A 17255-nucleotide genomic window follows, 5' to 3' on the forward strand; every position below is an offset into this window, starting at 1 on the left:
CTAAGGTATAGGACCGCTTAGGTTTGAGCTGGCGAATTATATATGTCCAAACTCATGGACTTAGGTATAAAACCGCTTAGGTCCGAACTGACAAACTATGTATGTTCGAACTAATGGACTTAATCAAAGGACCGCTTAAGTCGAACTGAAGAACGATGTATGTCTGAACTGATGGACTTAATTAAAGGACTGCTTAAGTCCAAATTCGAGAACTATGTATATCCAAACTAATAGACTTAGGTATAGGACCGCTTAGTTCCAAACTGGAGAACTATGTATGTCCGAACTGATGGACTTAGGTATAGGAACACTTGGGTCCGAATTGACGAACTATGTATGTCCAAACTAATGGACTTAGGTGTAGGACCGCTTAAGTCCGAACTGATGGACTTGGATATGGACTGCTTAAGTCCGAATGGAGAACCAAGTATGTCCGTAATGATGGAATCGAGTATGTCCAAACTGATGGACTTGGTTATGGACTGCTTAAATCCGAACTGGAGAACTGAGTATGTCTGAAATTATGGACTTGGTTATAAAATAAGTAAAGGAATAGCAAAAATTTCTAAGTAAGATCCTTCAGGAAAAAAATTAATACATCATGCCTCTCTTTTCTTTATAAGCCATGGTGTATTAAGTGAAAAAAAACTGAGGTCTCTTTATTATCTTAATTTAAAGTCACTTTACATCTTATTGAGTGGAAATACAGTAAGCCTTCTTTAGATTATCTGAATTTCATGTCCGAAGTAGTTCGGCTCCATGAATTTTCTTAAGCTTGTATGTACTTTTATGGGTAGTTCGGCACCCAAGGTCATATATCTTTCCGGCTCCACCTCCCATTTGGTGAGTTTGCCCCCAGGTGCTGGGTTTAGCTCCGAGCTTTCTCTAGGTATGTCAAAAGGATGATGCTCTTCTGACATTGTGTATTTATTGTCATTTGACATCCACATTATGGGTAGAGAGGGGTATCCCTTTGAGTGCAATCGTGTATGCTTCCCGAGCCATCTTTCGATCTCCCTTTATTGCAACAACCTCATTATTACTAAAGTGAAATTTTAGAGTTAGGTACATGATGAGTTGAACCTTATTTCAATGATCCCTAACCCAGGACTATACTTCTGAGCTGGGTTGTTTAAGGGGTTGAACTCTTGGTCTTATTGTGATCTATCTTTTCTTAAGTAGGGTGCTTTAATAGTGTAGCTAGCTCATGGATACCGGAGAGGCGAGAGATGATCTTCTCTTAGGTGAACGTCTCCTGATTGGAGAAAGGTGTCTTCTATGCTTGAGATTTTTCTTCCTCCTGTGATCTTTGATATTGAGCTTCATAGGCTTCATCCAGATTTGTATATTTGTGAGCTTGTGCCATGAGTGCAGGAAAAGTTAGAGGAGGGTCTATACTCGAACTCTCGAATTGCTTGTTATATTTGAAATTCTTCGCCATGGCACTAATGGCAACTTCATCATTCAAGTTCTTAATCTGTATCACCGTTCTTTGGAATATGGAGACATATTATCTCAATGTCTCGTCATCTTCTCTCTTTAGATCTATTAGATTATGATGCATCCCACATCGCCCACGGAGTACATCTTGGGCTAATGTATAAGGCTAGGTTCAGTCCTTCCCTTACGAGCTAGCTTTTAGGGCAAAGTTAGGGGTCTAGATCCTTATCATTTGGTATCAGAGCTCTGGCTCCGTAGGGTCGGTGTCTCATGGGGTTCGTCAGAACGCTGACTGAGGCAGTCAAGTCTTATAGGAGTGGGGATGACGCGTCCCACATCGCCCGTGGAGTACATCCTGGGCTAGTGTATAAGGCTGGGTTCAGTCCTTCCCCTATGAGCTAGCTTTTGGGGCGAAATTAGAGGTCCAGATCCTTATCAGATTAGACGAGATTTTCCTGGATGGCACACTTGTGATGAACCAACCTCAGAATGTGGTAGCCAATTGGGAGAACGATTGGATGGATCCTGTTTTAAGAGTCTAATACCACTCTTGGGTTGCCCCTTTGAGTGTGATTGGGAAGGCCTTGCACATAAGATCTTCAAAATTAGTTTGAAGGTACATCATGGTTTGAAAAGTTGCCAGATGACTTCGGGGATTAGTGGATCAGTCATAGGGTTGGAGGTTCGAAATCTCGAACTTTGGGGGAAAAGCCGCACCTAGGATATTGGTTGACAAGGGAGAATCCTACCTGAGGCCATAGTCTCCCGATTCTTCTATTAAAATAATCCATATTAATTCAAGATCTATTTAAGAGACGGCTATTTCCGTTATATCATTTTATCTAAATTTCAATTATATTCTTTTTTGAATGTCAAATCATATTCATAAAAATTAATTTCATCGGTGTAATTGCAGTTTTTTTTTTTTTTTTTACGATATCAAACACTTATTATTGTAAAAATATGAAGCAAAATTATTTATAGATTCTTCTACATATAAAATGAATTAATTAATTGAATAGGTTTTTAATGTAGGTTTTATTTTAATTGAATAATTTATTAAAATATTAAAAATCTTTGACCTTGATTTGATTCATTTCATTTCATCCCGTCTCTTAAAATAGGTCAGACTGAAACTCTAATTTTGATATCTTGATTTTGAGACAAGACTGGAAACTATGTAATCTCCATCCCGCCTCCATCCATAATGCATTAGCCGTTGATTCCAAAACAAAGGTTACAAACCAATATTTTATTTCTTAAAACTTTTTTTTTTTAATTTAGTTCTCCTTATTTAAAAAAACTATCTTCTAAAATTACTCTTCATTTTCTTTTTCCAATACCTAATAGCCAATAATATGTTTAATTTAAAAATTCTTCATTTCATTTTTTTTATTATAGATCATGATACCTTTTCTTTTCTTTTTTTCTACTTAATATTTTAGATGCCAATTATTTGTTAATAATACAATAATAATGTTTATTGAATTAATGATCAAACTCTTTATTTCTTATTTCTTATTTCTAATGATAAAACTCTTTAATTTCTTTTTTTCTACGAATTAATAAGTCCATAATAAATTTATTACACGTATCATTTTTTAATTTAATTATATATACTCTCGATCTCTTCCATTTTATAATGTTATATTTTTTTTTATTCTCTCATTTACTTATAACAATTTAATCATTTTTTAAAATTTTAATACTCTCTTTTTAACGGAAAATAAAATAAAATAAAATCTATTGTAGTACCATATTAACGGGAAATACAAAAGTAAATTAGGAGTATTTTAGACTTTTCATTCTTGTACACCCTGCAAATTTCTATTAAATCGTAATTTTTATTTTTGAATATTTCAACTATAAATTTTAGTCATTTTTCCTTCTAAATCAATTAATAAAATAATATTTTATGCCACTTGTCATTAGCCAATAGTCAATAATTGAATTTTCTCATACTATAAAAAATTAAGAGTTTTCATTTCTTTATAAATTTTCGTTACATAAAAAATATAATTATTTTACATTTATGAAATAATCCAATTTAGCCTAAGATGTATGCATATTGAAGGCTTTTTTATGATATAATTTATTCATCATGAACTCCCTTTCTTTGAGATTATTAGTAGGATGCTATTCGAAATGACGCCGTTAGATGGATGAATAACATAATTAATTAAGCTCTCTCTTAAGTGTCCTTTAATTACAAAGATCAACTTTAAATGATTATTTAAGTAATCATTGTAATTTGTTCAAGTCACGTAAGACCAAATTAATCCTTATCCCTCTCTTGTTTTTTTTTTTAGTAGAGACGCATCATTCCTTGATATAATCATTCATATTATTATTACTATTATCATTTTCATTATATACTAAATATATAATTTTTAAAAAGATAAATATTCGGTCATATCAAATTTAATCAATTTAAATTAGATATTTATAGAAACTTCAAATCAAAATTTTCTTATTGGAATTTTAAAAATAGATTCTCTTTATTCTCCATACTTTTAGAAATATAATTCCCCGATATATTCTCGAACCATATTATTAATAATTGGCAAGAAAAAAGAATTTCTATCATCATCACCGATGGTATTCTGCAATCATATTTCTCTATATAAAAGTTACGCTCAAAAAGGAAATTTCCTTAAAATAAAAGAGTATATATTAAATCGGAACAACGTGCGGAATCCCACTAATTTCTTCTAATAATTAAAAAAAATTGCAGGCAAAGCCAATGACCACATAAATGTCATTAAATGCAAAAGTTTTTCTTTGGTGGTGCAGCAATTGTTGATTGGGTTAGAAACAAAATTTCACAAGTGTGATGGGCCTCCATGTCAACTTGCACCATGACTCATACCTCCATCATTCACCTTGGAAGTTAGAGTTAGAGAAGCCTCTCTTCTTTCTTTTATTTTTATTTTTTTTATTTTTTTATTTTTTTAACAAAAATTTATTTAGTTTATTTATTTATTTAGTGTTAGAGGAGTCACAACTCACATCATCATTGGGTCACTCACACACATAAAAACTATTTTTAGTCCTAGAATCTTGCATAATTCAATCATTCATGTGTGAACTTATATAATAAATCCAAGCATACATCTAATTATAATTATTCATTTAAAAAATATAACACACTCTACTTATATTTCACATTTTTTTTTCCAATGTAAAAGTAGAATAATATTATATATATGTAATTACGCCTCTTGATGGGGCCAAATGGTCCTTCGCATTATGCTATTCTACTGCAAGCAACTTTAGAAATTGAAAATGGAATTTTTTTTTTTTTTTTGTTAGTTTGTCAATTTTATGTACATATGCATGGCCTCTCTTTTAAATTTTTACATTGATGATGATACTATGAAACTTATTATTAAAATTTGAGGAGATTTTATTTTATTATTTTGGATCTGAAACAAATAGTTACTGAATTTTTTTATTATTTTCATATTCAATTGAGCATGTTAGGTTATTGAATTAATTTGTATAGATGATACAGATTTCTTATTTTCTTTAATTTTCAGTTAAGTGAAAATAATAGGATTTTTCCAGTATTATTGTCTATATATTTACTGTACAAAAGTAAAAATTCGCATTAGTCTAAAATGATATTTATTTAATTTTTCTTTAAAATTAGCTAACAAAAAAATGAATAATTAAATGGATTAAATTTTAAATTAATAAAAATAGATACTATAACTTACGGGTTGTGGCTCAGTTGGCAACTCAGGTTGGCATGTGGGCAGAATTCTTAGATTTGATATTCACTAAATACATTTGCAGCGAGGGAAGGGGCGAACAGTTTTAATTGTAACTAACCCCCGAGCCGGATCAATCTATCCTTGACAATAGGGTCCGGATACCAGTGATTTTGCAAAATCAAAATAGATACTATAAAATACAAAGAAATCATAATAAAAATATTTAATATGAGGTAGTTAGATCTTATTTGTGTATATATTTATTCTTGCTCCGTAAATTTAAATTTTTATTTCCATAAATTTGGTTTTTTTTCTTCATTTGAGTAATGGATTTCTTGGATCTTTCGTGATACAAAAGTTTTGATTGATTGTAAAATAAATAAATAAATAAATAAACATATGTTATAAATTCTAAAAAAGTAAAACGTATTTTATTTTTATTTGTTTTTATATTTTATATACATTTTATATAAATGCATCAACATAAATGTTAGTCCAAACGAAAGTAGAAATTACGATAAGTTAATGATAATTTTGAAGGGTAGAGATTAATAACTTAAGAGTCCTATTAATTTTTTTATGAAAAGTTATAAGTATTAAATTTTCATTTAAAAATATTAAACTATTTTTTAATCTAGTATTAAAGATTTAATTTTCGTCAAAATAAGAAATAAATCCTTTCACCAATTAAAATATCTTACTTAGAGGCGCTGAATTTGAACTTTGATGAATACGGAGTACTCTGGAGATAATGATTTGCCTTTGTTTATGGGCTTGCCAGACTCGAATCTGCATTATTAATATTTTAATGAGTTAAGGATAAAATAAAGCAAAATAATTTTTATCGACTAAATTTTTAATATACATATTTTATCAAATTATGCAAATAAAATGAGACGGAGAGAATATATATTGTACACCTTAATTTGCTTAAATGGACATTCTAAGTGATCGTCCCTCGTGGACGTGGCATATGACTCTTTCCAGATATACATTCAAGAAATGCTTATGACTTGAGAGTTTGGGACATGTTCAAACAAACATTAATAGCACAACACGAAACCGGCCATGTCTTACTAAAATATCACTTTACAGGTACTCTTATTACTTTACTCTTTTCTTTTCTATTTTTTTATTCTCTTATAATATTAATTATTTTACTATTTTCATTTCCCTTGACTTGTTCTCTCTTTAAATATTTCTATCCATCTCAATCCCCTTATAAAAACTCCTTTCAGATTATTCAAAGCAATATAATGCTTTTGTTGTCCTCATCCTCGCCATCTCCTTCTTCTTCTTCTTCTTCTTCTTCTTCTTCTTCTCCCTTTAGCAATATCTTCCGTCTAAATCAAGATTCAAAATCAAGAATGGATTCTTCAGATTTCCCAGTGGCCAGATCTCCAAGAAAAGAACTTCAGGGTCCAAGACCACCAGCTTTAAAAGTCCGTAAAGATTCTCACAAAATCAAGAAACCACCCGTAGCACCACAACCATCACAGCAACAACCACACCATCACTACCAGCAGCCACGGCAACCTATAATAATCTACACAGTTTCACCAAAAGTTATTCATACAAACCCTAATGACTTCATGACTCTAGTTCAACGCCTAACTGGCTCTTCTTCCTCTTCTTCGAACTCCACTGCTACTACTTATACACCTCCTAATCCCTTTAACGATGACGGTGGTGCAATATCGCCGGCAGCGAGGTATGCAACGATAGAAAAAGCTAAGTCACCTAAAGAGAATAATATTAAACAGACATTCACTGGTGATATGAGTTTCTTGGAAGGAATTGAAATGAGTCAAGTAATGGAAAGATCATTATTATCATCAACACCAACAGGTAATTTGCTTCCACCTGGGATTTTATCACCGGGGCCGGCTTCGCTTCCTCCAATACATCAGAATTTTTTTTCTCCGCAATCGGATCCAAATATGGTTAGCTTCTTCCATGACTTGAGTCCGGTTCTTCATAATAGAAATTTTATGGAAGGAAGTTTCATGCCTAGTCCTTCCACTTTCCTATCTCCTCGCTTAATGGCTTCTCCAACTCCATCTATAGACTTATTCAATAATTTCAATTTCAATTTCAATTTCGATTTTTGATTTTTTAAGGAATACATTTTAGAAATGATTAGGGTTTTCTTTTGTTTTATATATTTTCTTGTTAGTTATATTGTTTTTTGGTTTTTATTATCATCTTCTTCATACTTCATGGTGGAGAGATGACAGAGAAGAAGAGAAGAAGAGGAGGGGTAATAGTGCAAATAGTGGAAATTTGATGATCTTTTTTCTTTTGGTAGGTTAGCAAGTTGGAGACTTGTTAATGGCATTATGTTTTTTTTTTTTTTTTCTTCTAATTTTAATTTTAGTGGGTCCATTGATTGGCAAGTTTTTGCTCTATTGTACTTTGTTAAGGACCTTTTTTTAATTTTTTTTTTAATTTTTCTGATACCATTCTTTTGTCATGTACCCTATGGCATGTAATTTAAAACAATAATAACATTTTGGTTCCTCAATTTGTTGACCTTCTATTCCAATTTTCTTATGTTTGAGTCTTTCAATACTATGAAAATGTAACATTTTGTGAGCAAAAGTTTGTCAATATCAATGTAGCTTCGGCAGCTACCCAGATTTATATATTAGGTTGTTAATTAATTAAATTTTGCCCAATCACATGGATTAAATAGATCCAAATTTTTCACATTGTATTCAACAATTCAACAATACAAATTCATAATGTAAATATTAAAATAAGTTTTTTGTTCATAAATATTTATCACTTTGAGAAATTAGAATAATTGAGGTGATTCTATAGTTTTCTTTATTTTTGTAAAAAGTCAAAAGCTGACAAATTTGATGAAATTAAAAGAATATGTTTTGAGAATTTATTTAAAACAAAATGATAAATTTGAATTAATTAATTACCTTTAATTCAAAACAAATCCAACCAAGATTATCTACTAATTCTAATTTTATTATTCATAAGCCTTATTCCTATATAGTATTTACATTAAGAAAGAATTATGACCATCATTCATATAAAGATAGCAATAGAACTACATCAATTATGGTGTCATGAGAAGGTAGGTTAAGCTATTTTTTCAATTTAAAAGGAAAGAAATTGTGTCTTTTTATTTCTTTTCTTTTGACATTTTAGTAAGAAAAACAAATAAATTCGTCTCTAAATTATAATAAAATTATTATATAAAGTTTATATTTTCAAATATGTAACTAGAGATTCTTAAGTTATAATTTTGTTAATATTTTGTCCATTTCGTTTAAAATAGGCTCTTTTGACTGTCAATTAATTAAAAAGAAAAAAAGAAATTAGCCTTTATAAAAAAAGGATTTCAAAACAGAAGGGCTAAAGTACTAATGCAATTACAAATTAAGGACCTAATAATTAGTTTTTGAATACAAGATTCTTAATCATGTGCTAATTTGATTAAACTTAGGATTAATTTAAATTCTTTCCTTTTAGTTATTGGACATAATATATAAGATAAATTATACAAAGATAGTGAGATACGACAAAAGAGTGATGTGCCTTGATATATATTCTGTTCCATCTATAATTGCAGAAAAAGAAATCAAAACTTCCTACTAGATAAATAATGCAAATAAATTAAATTACGAGTAATTAACAATTAACGTTGTTTTTGGATTAAAAGATTCAACCAAACCCATCTTTTAGGGCAGCTAGCTTGGCCTGCTTTTAACCATTGACCTTGATTTCAATGAAATTTATTTTAACATGATATCATGTCCATATTCCAAAATAAATTAAAAAGAAATTATTGTATATATTAATCCTTTAAATTTAACCCATTTTTAATCAGCATATTCAATGGAGTTAATTAAATTAATAAAAATAAAATAACTTTCTTTTCTTATTAATCAAAATTAAATTTAGATTAAAAACAATACTTTTAAATATATCATGCAGACGTGGATGAATGGGTCGGTATGATTATTCCCAAAGAAACATTTTTTTCACACAATCTATAATCATAAATATTTCTTTTATTTTTTTCTGCCCAAAACGACAAAGCATTAGTGCTCCAAACCTGGAGTTTCAAGAGATGCATTTTATTTGGGGCCACAAGACGACAAAAGAACTCCAATTTTTTTGCAGCCTTATTATATATTATTGAAAAAGCCTAAATGGGAGTGGTTAAATAAGAACAGGGAAAGGGAAGAAAAACCAGGCCTTGGAAGATTGAATTGAGATTATTATACTAATCAAGTTGTCGTAATTATTAAAAACTAAAGTTAGATTTTGGTTGTCATGACATTAACAGCCTGGATTAATATTTAATTAATTAATTAATTAAACCCATCATTATGCATACCTTATGTCAGCCTGACAAACATGCATATGGAAACATTCAAGTAACTTTGTCAACACTAAATTTCTAATTATCTCTCTCTACTGTATAATTTCTTTTTATTATACAGTAGAATGTGTCAATCAGACTTAGTTATTCAGCTAAATTTATTTAAGGCTTTGATCTTTTGTTGATTATTTGATTTTTATACTTAAGTAATTTAAGATATCACGCGGTAAGGCTGAGTCACATATAGTCTTTCACTTGTATATAATATAATATTAAATTTATTTCTTAAGTTTGATTAAAACTAAATCATTCATATAATACTAAAATATTTATAAAAAAATATATTTTGTATTTTTATACTTTTGTTCCTAAAATTTCAATCCTTCTAATAAGGTGAAGAAAAATCCATATGTCAATGGATAGAAATAATTCATTCATCTAATAAAATTTGTTGTCATCAACAAATATATTCAATTTTCAGTCCTATCAAATTGCATCATCTAATTTTTCTTCAAACACGTGCTATTATTAATTCATTATTTTCTGCTATTATTAATATATTTGATAGAATAAAAATATTTATCAGAGATTTAGCTGTAATTTACATATAAGACTAATTATATTTTAAGACCAAATATTATAATTCAGATATAATCAGAATAGGATTAGGAGATTTTATTCTTATTTCTTCACAAATACGTATCCAATAAGGATTCCAACTACAATTTTAATCAAAATCTTTCTACCTATATATATAAAAGGATCAAACTTCCTACTCAAGAAACAATATCTACCCAACATATATGCAATAGATAATATAATATCTCATTCAATTATAACTATTTATCATTCTCTTACCGACATCGTGATTGCAGACTTAAGGTCTTCTTTTTTTTTTTTTTTTTTCCTTTTTTTGGTTTATGTTCTGCAGATTTCTACATGGGCACTATTAATATACAATAATAATATACACTAAAAAACTAAAATAAAAGGTAGTAGATCCCAAAACAAACTTTAACTAACGAATAAACTAGGATTCCATTATCTTAATCCAACTATAATTATCTCTCCACCAATATAAATATTTTCAATTAAACCAAAAAAGACTAATTTATAATTTATTACACCTCAAATTTCTGAGAGCTTAACAATTGATGCGTGGAATACAACCTTATTATTGCTTTTGAATTAATTCATTCTATGAAAAGGAGAGTGAACGGAAAAAGAGGGTCAGTTACTCTGAAGATTGATATTAGCAAAGCTTACAACAGAGACCATTGGGGGTATTTGGAGGCAGTTATGAGACGTATAGGTTTTTGTGACGAATGGGTACAGTGGATGTTGTTATGTGTTTCTTCTCTGCGGTATTCGATGGTGTATAACGGGACTCAGGTTGGACCGATCATCCCAGAAAGGGGTATTAGGCAAGGAGACCCCCTTTCTCCTTACCTTTTCATTCTTTGTGCTGAGGGATTGTGATGTTTGTGCATATTGTGATGTTTGTTGGGTTACCTGAATCTTTGTTTCATGCTTTGGTGGTGTGTTCTTCTGCATCTGCATGTCTGTCTTTTTATGGGTTGCACTAGTTGAATATGCCTTTTATTGATTTTAGTGACTTGTTTTTGGGTGTATCGAAGGTTCTATGACTTGAAAAACTAGCTGAATTGAGTATTTTTGCTTTGGTACAAATGGTATTTTAGAAATAAACATATCTGGCAGTAGGTGCAGGTTGATGCTTCGGTCATTTGTAATTTGGCAGCAAACCTTTTGATGGATTGGAGAGCTGTAGCACGGTTAAGGGAGGCTCATGGTAACACTGTTCGTACTTCTAAGTTGTGGCAGGCCCCAATCCATGGAGTTATTAGGGGTAATCTAGATGCTGCATTTACTCAAGATGGTAATGCGGCGGGGTTTGCAGCAGTGTTCAAAAATAGTTTTGGCCATGTAGTGACTGTAGTTTCTGGTTTTATCCCAGGAATCCGGTCCCCACGTTTTGCTGAAGTATTGGGTCTGAGGGAGGTATTATCTTAGTTGAAACATCAGCAGCTTGGTCCAGTTATGTTGGACGTTAATGCGCAGGAAATAGTTACTGCTATTCAAGATTCTACTTACTGACATATCTGAATTTGGGGCCTTGGCTGCTGACTGTAAGGGCCTTTTCTCAAAGCAAATGTGATTGGTATTGCTTGGGTTTGTCGACATGCTAACAAGACTGCTCATAGCTTGGCTAAGGTCGCTTATTTAGAAGCTTGTTTTAAGGTTTGGAATGTTCTTCCAGATCATGTTGAATCTTTTATTATGCTGGATGCTTTGATTAATTAATGAATTTTCATTTTCTTCTAAAAAAAAAAGAGGAAATTATTGTTAATTTTTTCAGTTAATTTATATAGGTAACTAAAAATAAATAGATCAACAGGAACATAGTTTATATTGTGTTAAACTAAGAAGGAAGTTTGGTTTCACCAAAAAGAAAAGAGAAGCAAACCACAATCCACCAATTTTTTTATACTTTCTCCGTCCCATTTTATTTGTGTGGTATATTGAGAATTTAGTCAATAAAAATTATTTTGCTTTTCTTTATGCTTAATAACACATTAAAATACTAAAAACTCTTTTATAAACGTTATTATGAGAAAATTAATTATTTATACATACAAATTTAATAACTTTGCAAACATTTTGAGACATCCAGAAAAGGAATAACAAGCAAATAAAATGGGACAAACAAAATGAAACAGAAGGAGCATTTTGAAACCAAGATTTATAATTGACAATGATTTGATTCGATTTTGATTTTAATAGATTTAATTTCAATTCTAACTCCTATTTAGAATCCAACCCTTGTCATGCGTAGCTTAATTTTAAGCTTTGATTTAAAAGAAAATGATAAAGCTGATTTAATTAATGCCAAAATACATTCAACCACGATTATGTACTTATTGAGGGTTGATTTCACCCATGGTACCTCCACATAACACCAAAAAACTTCAGTATTCTTAAATTTTAATTTGTAACAAAAATGTTACCTTACTCTTAATTCCACAATAATAGCAAGACAGCAACACCTCCCCACAAAAAATAGCTGAATGACGATTGACAAGTTTTATTATCCTTTGTACAGTTGAAATGGGCATTGCCACTAGCAGAAACTAGCCACCATATATATTATATTAACAGCTCAAAGTGTTGATGGACAAAGTGCAGAAGAAATAGAGCCACATCCATAACTACCATTGCTTAATGGACTAACAGGACTCTTGTGTCTATCACAAGTTAAGGTCTTGACGAGGCTTTTCTCCTCCACAGAAGCTGCATCACCAGCTTTGCGCAGTGGCTGCTTTCCCTTGAATACTCCCCACAAGAAAAATTTCGCTTTGAATCCTGCAAATGAATTTGTGAAGAGGAAGATTAAATCCATGATCTTTGAAAATATAGAGGCAGAAGAACTTTTCGGCAAATAAATTATTGGCCTTACTCCAAAAATCTATTGGCAGTGTGGTAGAAGTGAAAATCAGGAGTTCTGCATTTTGAAGAACAGCTCTCATGGCTCGGTCATGGTGGATCATGTCATTCACTAAGCTGTCATATTTCTTTTCATTCCTAATATAACAGCAGACAAATCTTTAGAAGGAACTGAAAAGAGAAAACCAAGACATAAAGGTATTGAATATATGTTGAAACTGCCACCTGTCATTGTCAGGAAAAAAGAAAAGAGCGATATTCTCATCACTTGGTCCTTTATTTGCAAAACTTTTAGGCCAGATAGCAGACCTCGGTCGTAATTCTGGTGAAAGCAATGTTGGAAATGATTTTGCTTCCTCATATACACTAGAGCCTGCCAAGTTAGATAAATGAGCAACAAGTCCAACTGTACCAAAATGTTTACCCAAAACGCTCAAGCTTCCCCTGTTAAACAAACAAACCAACTCTCATTTACCAAAATAATTTTTGAGAAAAGAGAGATTTTTTTTTTTAGGTGGGGGGTTGGGGGGCATCTTACCTCCAAATTTGATCTATTATTGGCTGTGCACGGACAGCAAAATTCTGTTCTAAAATGTTTGAGGGATCACAAATAACTAGCTGACGGTTTTCAGGTTCAGCCTCCTCGCAACAACTGCCTTCATCCAAATTATTCCATCTCCCAAGGTTATTATCTTTCTCTCCATCCATGCTGTAGTCCACTGCAAGTGGATGGATATCAAATCTAGCCAGTTGATTGTCATTTATTTTAGGAGGATTGCTATCTTCGTGGACACATCTCTTATTTAAACCATTCAGTCTTTTAGCGTCTTCATAGACAAAATCATCATGCAGAATGTTCTGCCTTACAAGCTTCTGATTGATCTCCTCATACAAAGAACTAGCCTTCAGGGGTACAGCTACTAGAGATTTTTCAGTTTTAAGAAATTCTCCCTCTTCAAGGAAGTCGGCTTCACCCAAAAGATCCTGTCTTCCATGCTTCTCATCTATCTCTCCATCCTCACAGCAACTCATCTCAACTGGTTTAAAGTCTCCAAGATCCAGTTGAGAGTTTTTACTCTGAAGAGATTCGACCGCTTCATCAAAGTTGCAGTCATTCAATACATCTTGCCTTACAAATTCTTGATCTCTCTCACTATTCTCTGAGCAATGCACCTCTTGAGGTTGAAGAGAGGAGCTTTTTCCATGTCCTATAACTGCTGAGTTACCTCGTTGAGTATTGTCTTTTCTCTTGGATTTCTTTTTCAATTTTTTCTTGACATTTTTCTTTTTCTTCACTTGAACACTTCCAAAACTTTCAAAGTCATTTTCCCTGACTTGGAAAGGGCTACGCTCATCAGGAAAGGACAGTTGTAGAGTCTTTGATTCACAATCCTCACATAACCAGACCACATATTCATCAAAAGTTGCTGGCAATACATCTAAGCAATAGCTGGGGTAAAAGAAAGGGCAAATAATATAATCAGACCAGCTTACTTCATGTCATTGTGAAACCTATCACCCAGCATCACTGCTCTGGCTAATAGCACAAACAGATCAAATGGCCAACAGTGCTACTTACCGATGCACAGCGTAAACCTGGCATTCGTGACAAAAAATTAAGGCATTGGAGAAGCCTCTGTCACCACATGTTTGACAAATAGTCATCTGCAACACCAAATGTGTAGGTTACTGCAATGTGTTTATGAAATTTCATAAACGGTTGACATAAAATAGGTAATGGCCACGCACCCACATCACATGCAGCCAAAGTTACTCCATTCTAAGAAATAACATTTCTATAAAGTCCCTCATTCAGATCCTAGTGGTTTCACCCAGTAACAAGGAAAGATAGCACATGACATATCTCTTGCTTCACAGCAAGGTAGTAACATAATGTGGTGTTGAATGATGAGTTTTATTATTTACATGCACACTGAAGAACATGACATATTGGATTAGTAAAGAAAAAAACAACAAGAGGAGTGCACATAGATTGGAAGTATAAATTGATTTGAATTTCATCCCAACTTAACCAACTCAGGGTCATCTATATGCATACAACCAACAACTAAGTTCAAGCTTACCAATTCAGCATCAATATCATTGAAGCACCCACAAACTAATAGTATCAAGCAAAAAAGACCACTTTTTCTAAACGAATTAAACGTAAAATCGTTTTCCCAGTGAAGCATACTAATGTTTGCTCTCCAGCAGAATGGCAAATCTTTATGTTTCAACCTTTCTTAGACCAAAAGTTTTATATAGGTTGCTTATGCTTATAAAAAAATGTGAAAACATATGAAGTATGAAGAGAACAATAAGAAAAGCAAGCAACTCAAACTAAACTACCGAAGCTGAATAACTGATAGGTGGAAATGCCACAAACATCAAGCAAACACATTACAAGTATGTATTCGTTTATCCACAGTGGTATTTAGGAAGAAACTGAGAGGGAAGTCAGTATAATAGATTTTGTCTGAGGATAAGCACATAATTGAGAACAAAATATGTATAGTCAGCTAAAATGCCACTTAGTAAGGTTAATCACACAACCTCATACTATAGCAATTACACACCAAGCAGACAAGATCCTTTCAATAGTATCAGTATCAACTTACATAAAAAATAGGCCAAATTTGTCTCCCTTTCAGAACTTTCACAAAGCATGAAGAAATTTCTAGAACAACAAAATTAACTTCCATACATATGGGCCAAAAAAGTTGCTCCTTTCGGAGCATGTTTGCCCTAAATCTCGCGAAGCAACAAGTCAAACAAAAGGGAAACGACTAAATGACTAAATTTGAAGTCCAAATATACACATATATTCTCATTTGACTCTAGTAATATACAAATTACTTTGCTCCAAAATTTCTCTCGAGCGAATAAGAGCCTCAAATAAAAAAATAATTACAAAAAAAAAAAAATCTAACCACGAAATGCACGCAGAACACATTACTCAAAACCCATTGATCAGAAGTACCCAACTTTCCCCAAATTCAAAAAGAAAAATAAGCGGAAAAAGAAAAGAAAAGTGAGAAAGAGAAAATACTAACTCACCATAGTGAAGAGGAAGCAAAGGACCCAGCATAAATCCCTCCAAAGTTCTCTAGCGAAAGCGAAAGGAACCCATCAAGTAAAGCGACAGCAACTGAACTCATCTAACGACCTCAGTTCAAAGAAGACGAAGAGGAATAATTCAAACCACGACAGTGGTGTCTTAATATGATCAGATACGTTTACAGAGCCCAAGAAAAAACACAAAAGATTATGTCAGAGAAATTAGAGTGTTTAATTACGAAAATATTCTTTTTAAATCAGAGTGTTTAACAATTAGGGTTTCTTAAACTAAATTTTTTCGCCCTGATTTTATTTTGTTTTTCTCTGTGGAGAAAAACGAATGGTCGTCTTTGGAGGCGCAGAGCGTATACACCGACAGCGCGTGATAAGGAAAAAAGAAAGGAAAAAAATAAAAAAGAAACGGCGGGGGCACTAAGACGGGGTAACTGCCACCGCAAAGTTTTTCTTGGTTTGCCGTATTATTAAACGACAGAGCGTTTACGTTGGTTAGATTTGTCTAGTTTGATGTAGGGATGGGAGACAGTCACGCCGTTAGGGATAGAAGCAAAGCAGGTACCTGCAAATTTTAAACTATCCATATTAAACTATCCGTATCCATATATATGTAAAATCTTATTATCCGTATCCGTTTTAAACCGGTTTAATTATCTATTTTAGTACTCGTATCCGCAAATTTTAAACTCGTAATGGATGAGATATATGAGAATCTTAAACCATCGAAATCAAAACTTTTTTAAAATATATTTTTTACTAATAATGGATATCGGCTAACGGATAGTGAGTACTCAAAGATTTATACATATATTTTGTCCGTATCCATTACAAATAGTAATTTCACTATCTATATCCGTTTTTAAACCGTTTATAACTACTTATATCCTTTTTAAACAGATCGGACCAGACGAATACCCTAAAATTTTACTTTATGTATTCATCTCATATCCGTTTAAGTATTCATTTAATTATTTATATCCAAACCCGTTTATAATTGCATCTCTTGCAATTTTTTTATTTTACTTTTATTTATGAGTTTTTGTTATATGTTTTATATATTTTGTTATATTATTGATATGAAATACATGTCAAAGTTAAGGATAGAATTAATAAAAGCTGTTCTGTTTTTTTTAATGATATAGCTGAAAAGTTATTGGATACATCAACTCATAAGTTGTTCAACAGACAGTGATGTTCATGTACATATCCGAAGACTATGA

General features: G+C 31.8%; 2 protein-coding genes across 3 annotated transcripts; one reads left to right on the plus strand and one right to left on the minus strand.

Moving 5' to 3' along the window:
- Positions 1 to 6305: 6305 nt before the first annotated feature.
- On the plus strand, positions 6306 to 7680 carry LOC105629138 (VQ motif-containing protein). The gene has a single exon (XM_012210667.4). It carries the CDS (start codon positions 6413 to 6415, stop codon positions 7265 to 7267), a length of 855 nt encoding a protein of 284 aa, XP_012066057.2. The 5' UTR covers positions 6306 to 6412; the 3' UTR covers positions 7268 to 7680.
- Positions 7681 to 12473: 4793 nt separating this feature from the next.
- On the minus strand, positions 12474 to 16361 carry LOC105629137 (RING/FYVE/PHD zinc finger superfamily protein). Of its 2 annotated transcripts, none has more exons than XM_012210666.4 (6): positions 16021 to 16361; positions 14543 to 14628; positions 13502 to 14413; positions 13189 to 13407; positions 12977 to 13101; positions 12474 to 12882 (listed from the first exon to the last, which is right to left on the minus strand). In XM_012210666.4, exons 1-6 carry the CDS (start codon positions 16021 to 16023, stop codon positions 12680 to 12682), a joined length of 1548 nt encoding a protein of 515 aa, XP_012066056.1. In that variant the 5' UTR covers positions 16024 to 16361; the 3' UTR covers positions 12474 to 12679. The 2 variants fall into 2 exon arrangements, with proteins under 2 accessions (XP_012066056.1, XP_020533047.1); XM_020677388.3 differs by lacking the exon at positions 16021 to 16361 and adding an exon at positions 15582 to 15915.
- Positions 16362 to 17255: the final 894 nt, after the last annotated feature.

Source organism: Jatropha curcas, chromosome 9 (genome assembly GCF_041381405.1).
Source record: "Jatropha curcas cultivar XTBG-Jc1 chromosome 9, XTBG_Jcur_1.0, whole genome shotgun sequence".
NCBI lineage: Eukaryota > Viridiplantae > Streptophyta > Magnoliopsida > Malpighiales > Euphorbiaceae > Jatropha > Jatropha curcas.